The sequence below is a fragment of the Scyliorhinus torazame genome, chromosome 4, assembly GCF_047496885.1.
Source record: "Scyliorhinus torazame isolate Kashiwa2021f chromosome 4, sScyTor2.1, whole genome shotgun sequence".
In the NCBI taxonomy this organism is placed as follows: domain Eukaryota; kingdom Metazoa; phylum Chordata; class Chondrichthyes; order Carcharhiniformes; family Scyliorhinidae; genus Scyliorhinus; species Scyliorhinus torazame.
The window spans coordinates 306,652,268-306,673,697 of NC_092710.1; the positions used below are offsets into that span (position 1 = coordinate 306,652,268).

Below are 21,430 nucleotides of genomic sequence, written 5' to 3' on the forward strand. Positions count from 1 at the left end.
CGAACCCACTCCAGGTCAGATTTTATCATCTACGCTGTGCAGCAAAACCGATTCTCTGCAGAACTGTCCTGAAGTTCTAGAGTTCAAGTCGTCACGGTCTTCGCCAGACTGCGTGCCCACACACCGGCTGATTTTCCCCCAAACAGACCATCTCGTATTTCAAACAAGGTCAATTTTCAATAATCTGATTTATTCTAATTTAGTGACAATGTTAAAAAATATTTTCAAAAGAAAAAGTTCCAAATTCAGGATGGTTAGAAATCCAACAAAAATCAGAAGCTACAAAACAAACAGGATCATATAATTCCTTTATATTTCCATACAACTTTACAACCATTGAAAAAAAGTGCCTCATTTGTACAAATTTTGGCAAATCAGACTTGACGCAATGAGAAACTGCTCAGCTTTTCTTTGAAAACAATATAAACTTTTAAAAAGGACATGAAGTGCCATAATATATAATCCGAATAAATAATCAAGATATTGCAACAACCCCACACAGCACTGTTTCCAAAATCTTGTCTAGCCATGATTGTTTTCGTAGCAAAGCACCCAGAACCATCGATGTGACAGTGCTCTTAACAAACTGCTACATTTTGTACTGCAGGTTTACTACGGTGCACACGAGAAAGCAACTATCAAAAAGGTAAACAAAAAAATATATATAATTGAAAAAAGTTGTTAAAACATACAACACATAAAACTTCAATATATAGTAGAAAATCATCTGTAAACATATGCAGCTTGAAATTTGCACCATAGTTGTTAATTACCCACATTTCAGTGCCCATAGATCAGAACTCCATTTAGCATAATTGCATACGAAATATTACTGTACACTTATTTACAGGGCTGTTCAATCATCCATCACCATGGAAATGACACAGGTTCACAATTTTAGTTTAAAAAAAGGATCTCCCAACGAGTGAAACGATTACCTAATAGACCCTTCCTCTGCACTGCAACAGATATCGTATTGTTCACACCAAATGTAGATATGGCAAACGCTTCAACGGAGTTGGCTAGAAAAGCTCAGCTTTTGGAGTCATGGCAAAACTCACCACGACTAGGATTTCTGTACACACAATAAAAATGCAGATGAGCAAAAACTGACTCGCACACCAGCCAATGCCTCGAGTGGATTAGAGTTGTTAAAACTGGTCCAACAATTGACGAAGGTATGGGGCCTTTGTAAGGTCACGACTGACAGTGAACAGTTTATACAGGACCGGGCAATCCAGCGAGACACATTGAACCTGTCTGTCCACACAGCCAGAGCAATTCCTGCAAATCTAAAAACAAAAGACTTCCGTGAGTAATCAGCAATTCAAAAGGCAGCAATGACTTTCTAACATCTGCAGGCTGTTAGGCATCCACAGAAAACCAGCCCCAGAATGCAACTCATGCAAGTTAGGTTAGCCTCTTTCCATCAGCCTGGTGCGTTTGGATTTCAAAGTGGGAGAGTTAAAGCAATATGGGGGAGAGAGAGGTGAAAAATGCACAGACTTCAAAAGGCACAGAAGGGTGTGAGAAAGAGGGAAATGGGACAAGGAGACAGTGGACAGAAGACGACAAGAAATAAAAACAATCCCAAAACGCTCTACAGCCAATTATATTTGAAATTTGGTCACTGCAAAGTCAACCGCCAATACACAGTGCGCTCTCTCAAACACGAATCACAGAATTGTTCATCTTCCACAATGTTCACCAACACACCTAGGCAAACTCATCAATCCCACACATTTGTTTTCGACATCCCTTGTATAAATAAGTCTTTGAAATGAGTTTAGTACATAGAATCTGCAGGTAACCACTAGAAATAAACACTCAAGAGAAATACATTCCTCCCATTTTATTTCCCTCGACTTGGCCACTGCCCCACCAGCACGTGTTCTGGAATTGTCTCCCTAAACACCTCTTCAAAATTTCCTCAGGCTGAATGACCTGCTTCGGTGCTGTTATGACTCTTGCCAGATCACTGCAGAGCAACCCGTCCGGTCGGGACCGTTCCCTTGCTCGGTCCAATCGGGACTGTTTCCCTGCTCCGTCCAGTCCCCCTGCTCGGTCCAGTCCGGTTGGGACCATTCCCCAGCTCGGTCCAGTCCAGTTGGGACCGTTCCCCTGCTCCGTCCAGTCCCCGTGCTCGATCCAGTTGGGACCATTCCCCTGCTCCGTCCAGTCCCCGTGCTCGATCCAGTTGGGACCATTCCCCTGCTCCGTCCAGTCCGGTCGGGACCGTTCCCCTGCTCGGTCCAGTCAGGACCGTTCCCCTGCTCTGCCCCGTCCCCAATCCAGTCAGGACCGTTCCCCTGCTCGGTCCAGTCCGGGCCGTTCCCCTGCTCGGTCCAGTCAGGACCGTCCCCCTGCTCGGTCCAGTCCGGGCCGTTCCCCTGCTCGGTCCAGTCAGGACCGTCCCCCTGCTCGGTCCAGTCAGGACCGTCCCCCTGCTCGGTCCAGTCAGGACCGTCCCCCTGCTCGGTCCAGTCCGGGCCGTTCCCCTGCTCCATCCAGTCCCCCTGCTCGGTCCAGTCGGGGCAGTGCCCCAGCTCTGTCCAGTCCCCCGGGGCCGTGCCCCAGCTCTGTCCAGTCCCCCGGGGCCGTGCCCCAGCTCTGTCCAGTCCCCCGGGGCCGTGCCCCAGCTCTGTCCAGTCCCCCGGGGCCGTGCCCCAGCTCTGTCCAGTCCTCCGGGGCCGTTCCCCTGCTCCGTCCAGTCCGGGGCCGTTCCCCTGCTCCGTCCAGTCCCCCGGGGCCGTCCCCCTGCTCCGTCCAGTCCGGGGCCGTCCCCCTGCTCGGTCCAGTCCGGGGCCGTTCCCCTGCTCCGTCCAGTCCGGGGCCGTTCCCCTGCTCCGCCAGTCCCCCGGGGCCGTCCCCCTGCTCTGTCCAGTCCGGGGCCGTCCCCCTGCTCCATCCAGTCCGGGGCCGTCCCCCTGCTCCATCCAGTCCTCCGGGGCCGTTCCCCTGCTCCGTCCAGTCTGGGCCGTTCCCCTGCTCCGTCCAGTCCGGGGCCGTCCCCCTGCTCCGTCCAGTCCGGGGCCGTTCCCCTGCTCCGTCCAGTCCCCCGGGGCCGTTCCCCTGCTCCGTCCAGTCCGGGGCCGTTCCCCTGCTCCGTTCAGTCCCCCGGGGCCGTCCCCCTGCTCCGTCCAGTCCGGGGCCGTTCCCCTGCTCGGTCCAGTCCGGGGCCGTCCCCCTGCTCGGTCCGATCGAGACCGTCCCCCTGCTCCGTCCAGTCCGGGGCCGTCCCCCTGCTCGGTCCGATCGAGACCGTCCCCCTGCTCGGTCCAGTCCGGGGCCGTCCCCCTGCTCGGTCCAGTCCGGGGCCGTCCCCCTGCTCGGTCCAGTCCGGGGCCGTCCCCCTGCTCGGTCCAGTCCGGGGCCGTCCCCCTGCTCGGTCCAGTCCCCCGGGGCCGTTCCCCTGCTCCGTCCAGTCCCCCGGGGCCGTCCCCCTGCTCCGTCCAGTCCGGGGCCGTCCCCCTGCTCCGTCCAGTCCGGGGCCGTTCCCCTGCTCCGTCCAGTCCCCCGGGGCCGTCCCCCTGCTCGGTCCGATCGAGACCGTCCCCCTGCTCCGTCCAGTCCGGGGCCGTCCCCCTGCTCGGTCCGATCGAGACCGTCCCCCTGCTCCGTCCAGTCCGGGGCCGTTCCCCTGCTCGGTCCAGTCCGGGGCCGTCCCCCTGCTCGGTCCAGTCCGGGGCCGTCCCCTGCTCGGTCCGATCGAGACCGTCCCCCTGCTCCGTCCAGTCCGGGGCCGTTCCCCTGCTCGGTCCAGTCCGGGGCCGTTCCCCTGCTCGGTCCAGTCCGGGGCCGTCCCCCTGCTCGGTCCAGTCCGGGGCCGTTCCCCTGCTCCGTCCAGTCCCCCGGGGCCGTTCCCCTGCTCCGTCCAGTCCCCCGGGGCCGTCCCCCTGCTCCGTCCAGTCCGGGGCCGTCCCCCTGCTCCGTCCAGTCCGGGGCCGTCCCCCTGCTCGGTCCAGTCCGGGGCCGTCCCCCTGCTCGGTCCAGTCCGGGGCCGTCCCCCTGCTCGGTCCAGTCCGGGGCCGTCCCCCTGCTCCGTCCAGTCCGGGGCCGTTCCCATGCTCGGTCCAGTCCGGGGCCGTCCCCCTGCTCGGTCCGATCGAGACCGTCCCCCTGCTCCGTTCCCCTGCTTGGTCCGATCGAGACCGTCCCCCTGCTCCGTCCAGTCCGGGGCCGTCCCCCTGCTCGGTCCAGTCCGGGGCCGTCCCCCTGCTCGGTCCAGTCCGGGGCCGTTCCCCTGCTCTGTCCAGTCCCCCGGGGCCGTTCCCCTGCTCTGTCCAGTCCCCCGGGGCCGTTCCCCTGCTCTGTCCAGTCCCCCGGGGCCGTTCCCCTGCTCTGTCCAGTCCCCCGGGGCCGTTCCCCTGCTCTGTCCAGTCCCCCGGGGCCGTTCCCCTGCTCCGTCCAGTCCCCCGGGGCCGTCCCCCTGCTCCGTCCAGTCCGGGGCCGTCCCCCTGCTCGGTCCGATCGAGACCGTCCCCCTGCTCCGTCCAGTCCGGGGCCGTCCCCCTGCTCGGTCCAGTCCGGGGCCGTCCCCCTGCTCGGTCCAGTCCGGGGCCGTCCCCCTGCTCCGTCCAGTCCGGGGCCGTCCCCCTGCTCCGTCCAGTCCGGGGCCGTCCCCCTGCTCCGTCCAGTCCGGGGCCGTCCCCCTGCTCCGTCCAGTCCGGGGCCGTCCCCCTGCTCCGTCCAGTCCGGGGCCGTCCCCCTGCTCCGTCCAGTCCGGGGCCGTTCCCCTGCTCCGTCCAGTCCGGGGTCGTTCCCCTGCTGGTTCCGATCGAGACCGTCCTCCTGCTCGGTCCGATCGAGACCGTCCCCCTGCTCGGTCCGATCGAGACCGTCCCCCTGCTCGGTCCGATCAAGACCGTTCCCCTGCTCGGTCCGATCGAGACCGTTCCCCTGCTCGGTCCGATCGAGACCGTTCCCCTGCTCGGTCCGATCGAGACCGTCCCCCTGCTCAGTCCGATCGAGACCGTCCCACTGCTCAGTCCGATCGAGACCGTTCCCCTGCTCAGTCCGATCGAGACCGTTCTCCTGCTCGGTCCAGTCCGGGACCGTTCCCCTGCTCGGTCCAGTCCGGGACCGTTCCCCTGCTCGGTCCAGTCGGAACCGTTCCCCTGCTCGGTCCAGTCGGAACCGTTCCCCTGCTCGGTCCAGTCGGACCGTTCCCCTGCTCGGTCCAGTCGGAACCGTTCCCCTGCTCGGTCCAGTCGGAACCGTTCCCCTGCTCGGTCCAGTCCGGGACCGTTCCCCTGCTCGGTCCAGTCGGAACCGTTCCCCTGCTCGGTCCAGTCGGAACCGTTCCCCTGCTCGGTCCAGTCGGAACCGTTCCCCTGCTCGCTCCAGTCGGAACCGGTCCCCTGCTCGGTCCAGTCGGAACCGTTCCCCTGCTCGGTCCAGTCTGGGACCGTTCCCCTGCTCGGTCCAGTCTGGGACCGTTCCCCTGCTCGGTCCAGTCTGGGACCGTTCCCCTGCTCGGTCCAGTCGGGGGTACAGGGCGTGGGGGGGTACAGGGCGTGGGGGGGGGGTACAGGGCGTGGGGGGGGTACAGGGCGAGAGGGACCGGGCGAGCGCGAGAGCTCGGGCAAGGGCGAGAGCCACCTTGAGAGTATTAGGAAATCAACAGTAATTATAAGTGGTTTACATTTGTATTGGCAATCCTCATCAATAAGGTAGTTTTAGGTGGGTTAGTTCAATGTTTCTGTGCCTGGAAGGGACCTATAATTGGTTCCTGATGGACAACGGTGTTTGTGCATGGGGATTATTTCAGTGTGATAGGGCTACGGCATGAAGAGTAAATATTGTTGCTTAGCAACTAGAGGCCCTTGTAAGGAAAAGAGCTTCACTTTGTTTTCTCTGGAAGCTACAGCAGTTTATAGGTTGACCGTAGGCGAGGGAACAAATCCACAACTCTACTAAAGGCAGTGGTTTTAGAAAGCTAAAAGAGGGGAGTTTTGAAACTCTCATGTGACAATCATGCGGAGGATTCAGAGGAGAAATCCACAGACACTAACCTGGGTTCAGAGCGCAGTGCATGTTGACGCACAGCCAATTGGAAGGTTTTAAAAAAGGACTTTGTGCTAATGAGACCATTGTAGCTTCAAATGTGTCAGCTGTGTTAATCTTAAAAACCTGTGTAATTGGTAACCGAAGAAAGGAGTATTGTATTATAATCCAATCGCTCCAGCTTTAACAATATTTTTGTTGTTGAAACTAATTAGTAGTTCTGTGATTCTGTTTCTCCACATTTGATATAAGAAAAGATCTTTTGAGCCAGAGTTCCATTCTGGGATCTTCCCATCCAGTTACATCATCAACTGGGATTGTAACTAGAGAGAGTGAGAGAGAGAAAGAGAAAGCAAGAGAATGAGAGACCAAGACAGAGTGACAGCGAGAGAGAAAGAGGAAGGAAGGAAATTGATGTTGAACGAGAGAAATTGAGGGCAGCACAGTGGATAGCACTGTGGCTTCACAGCGCCAGGGTCCCAGGTTCGATTCCCCGCTGGGTCACTGTCTGTGTGGAGTCTGCATGTTCTTCCCGTGTGTGCGTGGGTTTCCTCCGGGTGCTCCGGTTTCCTCCCCCAGTCCAAAGATGTGCAGGTTAGGTGGATTAGCCACGCTAAATTGCCCTTAGTGTCCAAAAAGGTTAGGAGGGGTTACTGGGATCGGGTGGAAGTGAGGGCTTAAGTGGGTCGGTGCAGACTCGATGGGCCGAATGGCCTCCTTCTGCACTGTATGTTCTATGTTGGGGAAGAGAATCAGGAGCAGGCATCAACATCAGACATTCTGCTCTCTGGGGTAGAACAGAGAGAAACTCGAGCCTCAAATGTTCAGTTTATTTCTGGATAAAATTGCTGGTGACCTTCATTAAGAGAATTATAAATAGTAGACCATTTAGTTCCATTGTTATTGTTTCAGCCTGTGATTTTTTTTAGGCAGAGCAACAGCGATTTAATAATTGAGCACTTGTACCTTTAGCAGCCGAGCCTGTTTCCATTCCCATTCTCGAATCTCCTGGTGAAGGATCACGGCCACTTGCTGAGGATTGCTGCGGCATTTGTTGCAGATACCTAGCTGGGTCAGCTCATCACAGACTGGACAGTGCAGGGTGGTGAAATACTGGGAGATGGTTCCTTTACGAGCATCCTGTTCATTGCGAGCCGTTGAAAATGCCTTCTGGATCTAAACAAATAGTAAGCAAAAAGTGTAAGACGACTGGAATGGGTTACTGTTCATTTTTGGACAGTAAGTTTACAGTGTAAAAGACGGTTTCTTTTAAAGTATTCAGATAAAATCAAGTGATAAGACAGGCAAACGTCTCCAGGTGTCAAAAGAGCGAGTTTACAATTTGTACAGCTGGTAGTGGGTGAGATCAAAAAAAATCCTCTAGCGAGTTGCACTGCTGACTCTGCTGTACATTGCAGCACTGATGTCGAGTCATTAACTATACCTGTACTCTGGAAGGACGCACCATGAATTAGACGGAATTTAACAAGTACAGATTATCAGCAATAAAAGCAAAATACTGCGGATGTTGGAAATCTGAAATATCGGCAATGTTATCTTGTCACTGATATGTACCAAGCCTGGGTTTTAGCCAAGGCAAGAGCAGATCCTGCTGACATCAACGAGTGTCAGCTTAGTGCACAAATGCAGCGACACATGGGCTATGCTGTGAAGCGATTAATGGAGAGACTAAGGTGTTGGAGTGCGTTCACAGAGCAGTTAATTACAAGACACAGCACACTATTTTGACAGTACACAATACCTCAGTTAACCCTCACTTAAAACAGTGTCTATTGTTGGTTCCCGCACATGGCAAGTTATAGAGCCATTGGAAAGGGTGCATAGGATGGAGACTGGACTAATTTCCAGTTTAAAGCATCTTGGAGCAGCACGGCAGCACAGTGGTTAACACTGCTGCCTCACAGCGCCAGGGATATGGGTTCAATTCTGACCTCAGATGACTATTTATGTGGAGTTTGCATGCTCTCCCTGTCTCTGCGTGGGTTTCCTCTGGGAGCTCCGGTTTCCTCCCACAGTCCAAAGATGTGCAGTTTGGTGGACTGGCTATGCTAAATTGCCGCTTAGTGTCCAAAGGTTGGGTGGGGGATTGGGCCTGGGTAGGGTGCTCTTTCAGAGGGTTGGTGCAGACATGATGGGCTGAATAGCCTCCTTCTGCACTGTAGGGATTCTATGAGCTATGATAGGCTAAAGCAGTTGGAACTCTGCACTTTGGGTGTGATTGGATTGCGATTTGCAACATGATAAAGGACTGAACTGTGTTCCAATGAATCAGATTGGGGAGGGAGAGAGATGGTGCGTTACAATTTTACTGTCTTGGTTGGTGATTCTTTACCACAGAACAGGCTATGTCATTTGGTGCAGTTCCAACTTGCTGAATTCCTTCAAGTGAAAGCTGAACATCACATTTTACAGAAGGTACATAACTGTTTTGAATTAAGAACCAGATTGCCCTGATCACTATAATCCACGTTATACAAACCAGCAGTAATCCCAACACCAACCCCTGGGGGACGCCACTACACTCCCCTCTAGACAAGAACAATTCTACACACTACTTTCTATCCCTTAGCCAATTTCATACCTAAACAGCCACTTTAGCCCCATGGTCTCAATCTTGGTAAAATGCCCATTATTTGGCACTTTATCAACTATCTCTTAAAACTCCATTCCACAACATCTAGTGAAACACGATGTGTCTTCAACAAATCCATGCTGCCTTCACTTATTGGCTCATATTTTTCCAAGTGACAATTCTGTCTCAAACTATTCTCTCCAAGTTCTCCCCCCCCCCCCACTGAGGTTAGGCTGACCAGTCTGCAGTCCTTGGGTTTGACCTTCTCTCTTTTCTGAAGTGGCATCACTCCCAAATCCAGGGAAAATTACAGCCAGGACCTCCACACTTCCCACATTTACTTCCCTCAGCAACCAATCCAGGTTGGGTGACTTTTCTTCTTCGAACAATGTTAAGTTCCTCCTATTTGTACCCTATCCAGCCCCTCTACTGCCTCCTCCTGTCCAGTGATCCGTGCTTTACTGAGATCAGATGCAGAGTATTAATTTCGTACATCATCTGCCTCCACACGATGATCTGCTTGTTGGGTCCGACTCTGCCCCCACCCTTCCTTACGAATATATCTTTTCACTATTTGACAGGTTTTTAAAGATTTTTGGGCTCTTTTCTGGCTAGTTACTAATCTTTCTCATATGCTGTCCTGGCCCCATTTCCAGCCGTTTTTTTGTATTGCTTGCGTTCAGTTTGGATCTGTACTGAATTATGAAGCTGACATTCAGCATGAATCACTTTCAGTATAATTTCTAATCTCCGATTATACTCCAAGCTCACATGCATTGGCATTGCTCCTGTTGTGTCATGTTCCGTGCAGCCATTCATCCAAGTGGATCAAACGTTTAAATTGCAAACTACTCACTATTACACACCAGTTTTAATAGTTTAAACATTAAACGGATCTGGAAGGTAATTTTATTCTTGACAAATATTGGAAAGAAATCAGGTTGAGGGTATGATGGACAAACCAAACGAGAACAGGATACAGGGTCAGATTGAGCGGGTGGTTTACATAGAACATAGTGCAGAAGGAGTCTGCACCGATCCACTTAAACCCTCACTTCCCCCCGATCCCCACAACCCAATAACCCCATCTGACCTTTTTTGGACACTAAGGGCAATTTATCATGGCCAATCCACCTAACCTGCACGTCTTTGGACTGTGGGAGGAAACCGGAGCACGCGGAGGAAACCCACGCAGACACGGGGAGAACGTACAGACTGCGCACAGTGACCTAGCTGGGAATCGAACCTGGCACTGTGGAGCCACAGTGCTATCCACTTGTGCCACCGTGCTGCCCATGGTTTGGAGCAGAAAGGTGGAATTACCCATGGAATGGCGGATCTGGACTGTGACCAGCAGCAAAGCTGGCTCGACGGGTGTCGATTCTGATGAATTCTGAAGCAACGAGCACCAATAAGGTGTCTGCCTCAGGTTGGGGGGCAGTAACCAGTAACACAGGGATCAGTGTTAGGCCCGCAGTTCTTCACAATTTATTTTAATCATTTGGAGGAAGGAACTGAGTGTGGCCAAATTTGCAGATGATATATAGGTGAGAGCGAAGGCAGGTTGTATGGAGCTTAGAGGGATGAGGGGGAATTTGATTGAAACGTAACAGAATACTGAGAGGCCTAGAGAGAGAGGATGTTTCCACTAGTAGGAGAAACTAGAACCAGAGGACACAGCCTCAAACTGAAGGGACGATCTTTAAAACAGAGATGAGGAGACATTTCTTCAGCCAGAGGGTGGCGAATCTGTGGAACTCTGCCGCAGAAGGCTGCGGAGGCCAAATCACGGAATGTCTTTAAGACAGAGATAGATAGGTTTTTGATTAATAAGGGGATCAGGGGTTATGGGGAGAAGGCAAGGGGATAATGGGAATGAGAAACATCAGCCATGATTGAACCGCAGAGCAGACTCGCTGGAATAGGTGGCACAGTAGCACAGTGGTTAGCACTGTAGCTTCACTGCGCAAGGGACCCAGGTTCGATTCCCGGCTTGGGTCACTGCCAGTGCGCAGTCTACGCGTTCTCCCAGTGTGTGTGTGGGTTTCCTCCGGTTTCCTCCCACAAGTCTCGAAAGACCGGCTTGTTAGGTGAATTGGACATTCTGAATTCTCCCTCAGTGTACCCGAACAGGCGCTGGAGTGTGGCGACTCGGGGATTTTCACAGTAACTTCATTGCAGTGTTAATGTAAGCCTACTTGTGACACTAATAAGGACTATTATTACTAATTCAGCTCCTATGTCTTATATAAATAAACAGTTTACAGAGTTATTGACAGGTTAAGCGAGAATGCAGAAAGCTATAGCACAGAAGGTTTAATTCTGGTCCGTGTTCATGAAACCCAAAAAGCTGTCATACAGGTGCAGAAGGTAATAGGGAGGCAAATGTTGAATGCTGGTTTATATTTCAAGAGAGTTGAAGTATGAAAGCAAAGAGGTGTTGCTGCAACAGCACAAGGTACTAGTGAGGCCACATTTAGAATACCATGCACAGTTTTGGTCCCCTTATTTAAGGAAAGGTATATTATCACAGGAGGCAGTACTGGGGAGCTTTACTCGGATGATCCCCGGTATGGAAGGACAGATTAAACAGGTTGGGTCTGTACTGCTTGGAGTTCAGAAGAATGAGAGCTGACATCATTCTTAAGGAATTAGACAGGGTAAATGTTGAGAGGGTGTTTCCACTCGAGGGCCTAGTTGCAGAATAAGGGGGAGTTCATTTAAGATGGATTTGAGAAGAATCTCTTTTCTCAGAACTATGAATCTTTGGAATTATTTATCCCAGGAAGCTGTGGAGGCAGAGTCCTTGAACATTTTTAAGGCTGAGACGGAGCGGTTTTTAATCCAGTTGTGGAATGAATGGTTACCGAGATAAGGCAGGAAAGTAGACTTAGTGAGTGTTCGATCAGTCATGATGTTTTAATGGTGGACAAGGCTCGAAGGCTGAATGGCCTACTCATGTTCCTATTTCTTATGGTCCATATTAGCCAAAGGGCAGACTGTGGCCAATTCTGAAGATTGAGCCCTCAATATCTTTATAATGAGGGAAAAATTCCAAACTTTAGATTATTTCTGCATTTCAAATGCGCCTCCTTACCCTGGTTTAGATTGTGATCACCGTCAGTCAATCCTTTTCGTCAGGCCACAGAATCCAAGACTGCCTGAGAACCAGGGGCCTTTCAGTCGTGTCAGCCTGATGGCACTGGCCATTCCCCACCAATAACCCCATCCAATAGCCTGGAGAAAAGGTAGATCAATTGTCCAGGCCAATTAATAGCAGGTTAGTGACCAGTTTTCAACATGGATCTGAGAAAAACTGTATCCAGGACTGCAAAGTGTGTGCAGCTGAATGGTATGGGGGGTTATAACAGTAAATAACTGGCCTTGAGGGTATGGTTTCAGAGTTACTGATAACTCTCCAGCAGCCAGACCGAGTGACCATTTGTCATGGGTGTGCCTGGAGCATTGGTGAAACACTGGGCGGCACGGTGACAGGGTGGTTTGCACTGCACCAGGGATTAATTCCAACCTACGTTGACTGCGGAATTTACTGTCTGTGTGGGTTTCCTCTGATGCTCTGGCATTCTCCCACACTCACAAAGATGTGCAGGTCAGGTATATTGGCCATGCTAAATTGCCCCTTACTGTTCAAAGATGTGCAGGTTGTGGGGATAGCAGGGGAGTGGGCCAAGGTGGAGTGCTCTCGCGAAGGGTCACTGTAGACTCAATGGGCCCAATGGCCTCCTTCTGCACTGTAGAGATTCTATGACTATCTATGACTATTACACGTGCACACTTTATAACAACTGGGCTCACTGGATAACAGTCACCAGCTGGATTACCGACCAACGTCCTTCCATTCCTAACCTGAGCAAGCAGAAGCCAAATCAACAACAGATCTCTTACTTCCATAGCTGAAATCAGGCCGTGCAGGAAGTGAAAACTCAGCCAACCCAAAGTACCGAGAAACGTAGTTGCTGGATCGCTGAGAAAACGCTGACCGTCCATCTTTTAAACTGAGGATGGGACAGAGAGATTATGCAGCTCGACTTTCTTTTGTATTTTTTATATTTAAAACATTGTAAGTGTAGGGAGCGTCCTAGTCAACATTCCTTCAACACAATCAGAAACAGTTGAAAAATGAAATGAAAATCGCTTATTGTCACAAGTAGGCTTCAATGAAGTTACTGTAAAAAGCCCCTAGTCGCCACATTTCGGCGCCTGTTCGGGGATGCTGGTACAGGAATTGAACCGTGCTGCTGGCCTGCCTTAAAAACCAGTGATTTAGCCCAGTGTGCTAAACCAGCCCCTCAGTTCCTTCATCACGATCAATTATCTATCATTATGTTGTGCTTGCTGTGCTGGAACAGGCCAGTGTCTGACCAAGTGGCTCCCTGACCAAGAGGGAGTATGCAGCCCCACGGTGCATGTGGCCACTGAAGCAGCCACAGCAGAGGCAAGTGGGAGAGAACTGTGTCTCCCTACATGGGTAATCACTGGCGGAGCTCCTTTGCATTCGTGTTGATGCATTTCTGTTGATGCTCCTGATAGTCAAGTACTTAAAGACGAGTCAGTGGCCAGGTCAATGAAAACGAAACAAGGTGATACAAATCCAAAGTGCACGTTGAGGAATCTCAGGTGATTCTTACCCTGGGTAGCTCATGGTACCAGCTAAAGACATCTACACCAATCAGGGAGAAAACCCTGTTGAGGGGCGGAAGGATCTGTTTGGTGATGTAGTAGGTCGCATTCAGTCTCAAGCTGGGATCCTGCAGCACCTCAATCGGCCGTCTGACCAGCTGAATGAGAGGCACACCTGGCACTCCGTACACAATGACGTAAGGAACTCTCTCGCCTGCCCTGGGCTCAGAACGCCGATCATACGACAACATCCTCCTGTATAGGAACAAGATGCGCATTAGCAATTTGAGGAGTTAATACTGTATCATCATGAGCACCTGGAAAAACGACCATTATTTCAATAGCTGATTCACACTATTCCTCTACCTGGATTCACACTATTCCTCTACCTGGATTCACACTATTCCTCTACCTGGATTCACACTATCCTCTACCTGGATGCACTCTCAGGATTTACTGAAGATTGCATTGATGCGATTTGAAAGCCCTTTTATATTAATGCACAAAAGTGGTGTTTTAAAATATTCCATTCAAACTGTTTCAATGCAGCTCCACTGGGCACTGCAGATTCTGCATTAACCAGCAGGTGGCACCATGTTGAAGCATCCTTCAGCCACAAGCTGAAAATGAATTACAAAATAAATTAAACATACACACTTTTCATTGTTGCTAAGCAAAACGTACATTCCTATAGCACATAAGGCATCTCAGGACGTGACAGACAACAGACCTGGTGCTTGACAATGGGGTGGCACGGTAGAACGGTGGTTAGCACTGCTGCATCACAGTGCCAGGGACCCAGGTTCGATTCCCACCTTGGGAGATTGTGCGGAGTCTGCACGTTATCTCCGTGTCTGCGTGACTTTCTTCTGGGTACTCGTTTTCCTCCCAGTCCAAAGATGTGCAGGTTAGGTAGATTGGCCATGGTAAATTGCCCCTTAGTGGGTGGGGTTACAGAGATCGGGTGGGGGAGTGGGCCTGGGCAGGGTGCTCTCTCGGCAGGTCATGCAGACTTGATGGACCAAATGGTCTCCTTCTGCACAGTAGGGATTTTATAATTCAATGATTCAAGATAGGGCTTTTTAGAGGATGCAACAAGGACCAAAAGGGGCTGTTACTGGGAGCGAGGAACAAAATAGCCTGAACATCGAGGGTCTGGCAAATTGGGGCTGGAGTACATCGGAGAGAGGTGAAACCATTCAGATCTGTTGATATGTTAGTCTGTCAGTGGAACCAGCTCCTTTTCTGGCCCACTTTAAACACGGTGAGTTATTGTACAGACAATCAACTTGGCACAAGTTCAAATCCCATCGCAGCAGCTCGTGGCACAGAACAGCACAAAAGGTACAAAGCAGATGAACATGAGGCTAGTCAGGTCTAACTCCAGACCCACCAAAATAAGACTTAAAAAAAGCAGGAGCCATTTTAAAAGGACAAATTCCGACATTGTTGTATTGTCCACGCAAATGGAATATATTGACTTGGGTCTCTATTTTCCATCTGGAACAGAAATGATACAAATGACAACCTGAACACAGTAGCAGGCACGCATTTTGGGATCGCTCTCCTGTAGGTTACATGGTAAAAGGGATTTGAACTAGGATGAAAAAGCAACGGAAGAGTTTATAATAAATCTGCATTCCAGAAGTACAAAAGCAGTGTAATTGTGTGGAATGTAAAGGATCAATATTCCCCCGCCACCAACTGACTTGCTTCAAAGTTTAAGAACTGTTTCTACAAAAGGAAACATCAGAATGCAATCTTGCATCTCCTGCAGCGCTTCTGTCTGAATTTATAACAGCCCCCGGAACAGTCTTTCCTTTTTTTTTGGACTTGATTTGATATCTTCTGATGCTCCAACGCCAAAAGGATGAGCAGAGATATTACAGCAGCTATTCTTCAGCAAGAGCAGAGCCAAAAAGGGTTACTTTCAACGGAATCTGACCCAGTTTTACTGTCAAGGTGGTGCTGGAACTTTTGGCTTCTGGCTTTCTTTGTGGCACTGAGCAATGTGCAGTAAGCAGAGAAAGTGTGAACAAGACTGCAGACGGAACAGTATTCTCCTCAGGTGCCAGCAAATCTGCTCTCCCTGCCTCATTAGCAGTGCTGTATCAGAATGCCTGCCTTTTGGTGTCAGCTCCCTCAGGAGGCAGCAGCAACCCGCACCCACACCACACGCTTCATCTAGAATGCTATCCACAAATGCCCACACATCTATGATGCATTTTCACCAGTAAAAGCACCAGGGGTGACCCACAGCCCACCCTTACTTGATCAGCAACAACAGTTTTCTATGAAGTAAACTCTCAAAGTATAAACTAGAGTTGGGACCAAGACAAAAGTTATTCAGTCAGAGCCCATCCTGATGGTACATTAACTTACACGTCTGACAGTACATTAATTGTACTTGACATATCCTCATCTTTTTGCTTTCATTCCCTTACTTGGACCAGTGTTTCAAATTCTCAGCGCAGTGAACAAATACATTTTTTTTCCTGGTAGCTGTATTAAGTATAATTCACGTTCTCTGATCCTGGGTGGGGCATTTTGAAGCAATGTTCTAGGTTTGTTGGATCTACACCATTTTTAAAAAATACATTGTAGTCTTCATCCCATAGCCAACTTTTTATTGATTTTAAATGTCGGACGTCTGATTTTCCCGCTAACCTTCTCATTTGACTTTTCCTCGTTTCCCTGTAACATAGCCGCACTGTGATCAAAATTAAGCACAAGTATTCAGTGCTTTCTGTCAAGCTGAGGGAGCCACAGGTTGCCAGCACTGACAAAGACAAATCCTGTCCCATACTCAAAAAGAGTGGCAGATGTAAGCCCAATGGTGACAGGCCCATTAAATCACCTCATTAACAAATTTACTCAACTGTCAGGTGTGAAGTGGAAACCATTTGAAAATAACCCAATGGCAGCCAGATGCAGAAGGGACAGATTTCAGCCTCATCAACCATAGGCAATTTAAAAAAAAAAAATGGAATCTAGTAGAGCTTCCTCATCGCAATGAATATATTTGTTGAACATAAAAAAAGGACAATTTACATAGTTCTTTACGGAGTGATATTAAATTGGATATTCCAAGCTGATAGGTGCCATGCAACATAGTAACTCTGTAATGTCTAAAAGGAAGGAATTGGAGAACAGTCATGTGGGAATCAGTCACATGCAGTGGAGACCTCACTGGATAGAGATGGTGATAATGTCACTGGACTATTAATCCCACTAAAGTAGCTAACGGAATTTAAATTTAATTGTTAAATTCAATCGAAAGCTGCTCTCAATTGCCTTGAAGCTATCAATTGCCTTAAAAACCCATCTGGGAGCTTCGCTAGTGCCCTTAAGGAAATGTGCTGTCCTTACCTTGTCTACATGTGATTCCACACCAACAGCAATGTGGCTGTTTCTTAACTGCCCTCTGCAATTGCCCAGCTCAGTTGTGCCAAACTGCTTCAGTAAAGTCAAAAAGGAAACCAGACTGCCTGGCATCGACTTGGGCACTGGAAATAATGGCACACCCAGCTCTGTAAAGTCCTCCTAATTAATGTTGGGGGGTTTCTGACAAAATTGGGAGAGCTGTCTCACAGACGAGTCAAGCAACAGCCTGAAGTGGTAATATTTACTGAATCATATCTTACAGCCAATGACCCCGACTGCTCCATCACCATTCCTGGGTACGTCTTGTCCCACTGGCAGGACAGACCCAGCAGAGGTGGCATCACAGTGGTATACAGACAGGAGGGAAAAGCCCTGTAAGTTCTCAACTTCGACTCCGGACCCCATCAAGTCACATGTCATTAGGTCAAACATAGTCAAAGAAACCCCTGGCTGATTACCACCGACAGTAAACAATGTTTAATTTAGGAAAATGTTGTTTTATGGACACTAATTATTTCAATCGGATAGGTTAGAGGAAGAGCAGTTATGTTTACAATTTATATATTAGGTTAGGTATTAGGCAGTTCTTCTTTGCCCACAGAAGAATTACATATTGGAACGGGCTTGTGTGATGAATGCTGATTTACTGTATACCTCCAAGAAAAAGCCAAACTATTTCTGCCTGGGGCAGAGATTATCTCATGCTAAAAGTACGCACCATATATCAGGGCCAATACGACAGTCTGGACTCGTTTTGATCGGCTAAATGGGGTTGGGCAATGGTGGTGGTAATATATTCCAGGTCCCCCTTACCCCCAACCCCACCAATCCAACTCCATAACCGGTCTGACTTTTAAAACCTCCTGGAAGATCACATGGCTCAGAGCATGTGGAAAGTGGGCAGCATGGTAGCACAGTGGCTAGCACTGTTGCTTCACAGCGCCAGGGGCTGGGGTTCGGGTCACTGTCTGTGTAGAGTCTGCTCGTTCTCCCAGTGTCTGCATGGGTTTCCTCCGGGTGAGTTTCCTCCCACAAGTCCCGAGAAACGTGCTGTTAGGTGAATTGGACATTCTGAATTCTCCCTCAGTGTACCCGAACAGGCGCTGGAATGGGACGACTAGGGGATTTTCACAGTAACGAGATAGAGGGGAAGGTAAAAGAGGTCGCAATACTGGTTAGAGAACATATTACAGCTGTATAGAGGGAGAATATCTTGGAAGAATCAAGTAACGAGGCACTGTGGGTAGAACTCAGAAACAGGAAGGAGGTAGTCACTATGGTGGGGGTTTACTACAGGCCTCCCAACAGCCCACGGGATGTTGAAGAACAGATATAATGTAAGCTGATTCTGGATAGATGTAGAAATAATAGGGTTGTTGTAGTGGGAGACTTTAATTTCCCTCATATTGACTGAAAATCCGGATGGTGAGAAATTTGTTAAGTGTGTCCAGGGAGGATTTTTGGGACAATGTGTGGATAGTCCAACTAGAAAGGGGGCCTAGTACAAGGGAACGAGCCCAGCCAGATCATCAAGGTTGCAGTGGGGGAACATGTGGCGAACAGTGACCACAATTCCGTAAGCTTTCGGATACTCATGGAAAAGGACAAGAGTCGTCTTCGGGTTAAGGTGCTAAATTGGGGGAAGACGAACTACAAACAGATGAGGCAGGATTTGGAGGCTGTTGTTTGGGAGAGGCTGTTTGAGGGTAAATCCACATTTGGCATGTGGGAGTCCTTTAAGGAGCAGTTGATGGGAATGCAGGACAGGCATGTGCCGATGAAAAGAAAAGACAGGATTCAGGAACCGTGGATGACCAGGGAAATTGCTAGTCTAGTCAAAAAGAAAAAGGATGCATACATGAGGTCTAGGCAACTAATAACAGATAAAGTACTTGAAGAAAACTGGGAAAGTAGAAAAGAGCTAAAATAGGGAGTTAGGAGGGCAAAAGGGGGTCACAAAATATCCTTGGCAGACAGAATTAAGGAGAATCCCAAGACATTTTATACATATATTAGGAACAAGAGGGTAGCTGGAGAAAGTTCAAAGGAGGAAAATTATGCGTAGAACCAAAGGAAGTAGGTGAGATCTTTAATGGGCACTTTGCATCGGTATTCACAAAGGAGAGGGACATGCTGATTGGTGGTGTCATAATGGAATAACTCATTATTACGAGGGAGGTGGTGTTAGGTGCGTTAAAAAGCATCAAGGTAGACAAATCCCCACGGCCAGATGGCATCTATCCCAGATTAATGAGGGAGACAAGAGATGAAATCGCAGGGCCTCTAATAGAAATCTTTGTTTCCTCGTTGGCCACAGCTGAGGTCCCAGAGGATTGGAGGATAGCCAATGTTTCCCGTTGTTTAAGGGTAGCAAGGATAACCCGGATAATTATAGGCCAGTGAGCTTGACGTCAGTGATAGTGAAATTGTTGGAAACCATTCTCAGAGATAGGCTCTATGCACATTTGGAAGTGAATGGTCTTATTAGGGACAGATAGTATGATTTTGTACGAGGGAGGTCATGTCTCATTAATTGAGTTTCAGGAGGTGTCAAAAATGATTGACGAGGGAAGGGCTCTGGATGTTGTCTACACGGACTTTAGTAAAGCATTTGACAAGGTCCCTCATGGCAGGCTGGTGCAAAAGATTAAATCACACGGGGTCTGGGCTGAACTGGCTAGATGGATTCAGAACTGACTTGGCTATAGAGGACAGAGAGTAGCAGTGGAAGGTGTTTTTCCGAATGGAGGTCTGTATATACACATATATAAATAAAATGACTTGGAAGTAAAAGTAGTTGGTCTGATTAGTAAGTTTGTGGATGATACTAAGATTGCAGGTGTTGCGGATAGTGACGAAGATTGTCAGAGAATACAACAGGATTGCAGATGGAATTTAATCCGGACAAATGCGAGGTGATGTATTTTGATAGATCCAATTCAGGTGGGAGCTTATAAAATAAATGGCAGAACCATCAGGAGCATAGAGACACAGAGATCAGGGCGTGCAGGTCCACAGATCCTTAAAAGTGGCAGCACAGGTGGAAATGGTGGTAAAGCAAACATCTGGCATGCTTGCCATCAGAAGGGGCATTGAATATGGAAGTTTGCAAATATTATAACAGTTATATAGAAAGTTGGTTAGGGCGCATTTGGAATACTGTGTCCAATTCTGGTCACCACAGTACCAGAAGGACGTGGAGGCTTTGAAGAAAGAGTACAGAAAGAGTTTACCAGGATATTGCCTGGTATGAAGGGTATTAGCTAGGAGGAGAGATTGACTAAACTGGGATTGTTCTCCCGAGAAAGACGGAGGCTGAGGGGCAACCTGATAGAAGTTTATAAAATTATGAGATAGGGTGAACAGATGGAGGCTTTTTCCCAGGGTGGAAATGACAATTACAAGGAGGCACAAGTTCAAGGTGAGGGGGCATAGGTTTAGTGGAGATGTGCGGGGAAAGTTTTAAAAATAACAGAGGGTGGTTGTGGCCTGGAATGCACTGCCATGTGAGGTGGTTGAGGCAGATACGTTAGCGACCTTTAAGACTTATCTAGATAGATGCATGAACAGACGGGGTACAGAAGGATACAGGCGGTTGGTCACACGTGATCGGTGCAGGCTTGGAGGGCCAAAGGGCTTGTTCCTGTGCTGTATTGTTCTTTGTACAATGTAACGTGCTTGTTGTTATTCATTTGGAGTGATTGGTCTAATCCTTATATAGATTTATTCTTGTTAGGCCAAGAGGTCTGTAGTTGCTTGGGAACATCATAGCAGGAGTAGGCCATTCTGCCCTTTGAGCCTGTCCGCCATTCGGTAAGATCATGGTTATGGTGTCAACTCCACTTTCCTGACGGACCCCCCTTAATCTTTGACTCCCTTGTCTATCACAAATCTGTCTCACTCTGCCTTGAATAAGTTCAATGGCCCATTCTCCACTGCTTCCTGGGGAAGTGAATTCCACAGACGAACAACCCTCAGAAAAAAAGCATTCTCATTTCAGTCTTAAAAATTGTTGTGCCCCCTGGCTCTATGTTCCACCCCGCCCCCTCCCTCCCACGAGGAAAACATCTGCCTGGAACAATTATGTTATTTGCAGCACAGAAAGAGGCCATTCGGCCCATCGTGTCCTCACCGTCTCCCAAAAGAACTACCAAGCTCATCCCATTCCCCATAGCCCTCTGAATGAATCCCTTTCAAATATATATCCAGCTCTTTTTTAAAACCTCCTACGGATTCCACCTCCGCCACTCTCCCAGGCAGCGCATTCCAAACCCCAACAACTCGGAGCTCTCTTGCTGACCACCTTGAAATTGTGATTCCTAGTCACTGACTTACCAACCAGTGGAAACAGAATCTCCTTCTTTACCCTGTCAAAACTGTTCAGAACACCTCAATAAGTTCACCTCTTAATCTTCTCTGCTCCAAGGAGAACAAACCCAATTTCTCCAATCTTTCCTTGTATCTAATATCCCTCATTCCTGGTATCATTCTAGTAAATCTCCTCTGCACCCTCTCTCCAGGACTGTAACATAGTTCCTTAAATAAGGTGCCCAGAACTGAACACAATACTCCAAATGTGGCCTGACCAATGATTTGTAGAGGTGCAGCATCACTTCCGTGCTTTTAAACTCTTGCCTCTATTTATAAACCCTTCTTAACAACTGTTTCAATTATATCATTCTTTTTGAGTCCAACAAGCAGTGTCAAGTCCTGTTTTACTCTCACCAACATTGGTGAATCTGCCAATATATTGCTTATATGTAATCTATTTTCTTCAACAATTCCTGTACACACTATGTGGCCATG

The 21,430-nt window shown here is 49.2% G+C and overlaps 1 protein-coding gene across 1 annotated transcript in view; it reads right to left on the reverse strand.

Moving 5' to 3' along the window:
• Positions 1-291: 291 nt before the first annotated feature.
• The window catches only part of rev3l (REV3 like, DNA directed polymerase zeta catalytic subunit), a 259,050-nt gene continuing 237,911 nt past the window's right edge, over positions 292-21,430 (reverse strand). The window contains exons 30-32 of the mRNA XM_072500038.1: positions 13,249-13,495; positions 6,973-7,182; positions 292-1,292 (exon numbers count right to left, since the gene is read on the reverse strand). Of these exons, the coding sequence (XP_072356139.1) occupies positions 1,152-1,292; positions 6,973-7,182; positions 13,249-13,495 (598 nt within the window). The 3' untranslated portion in view covers positions 292-1,151. The remainder of the gene's footprint in view (positions 1,293-6,972; positions 7,183-13,248; positions 13,496-21,430) is intronic.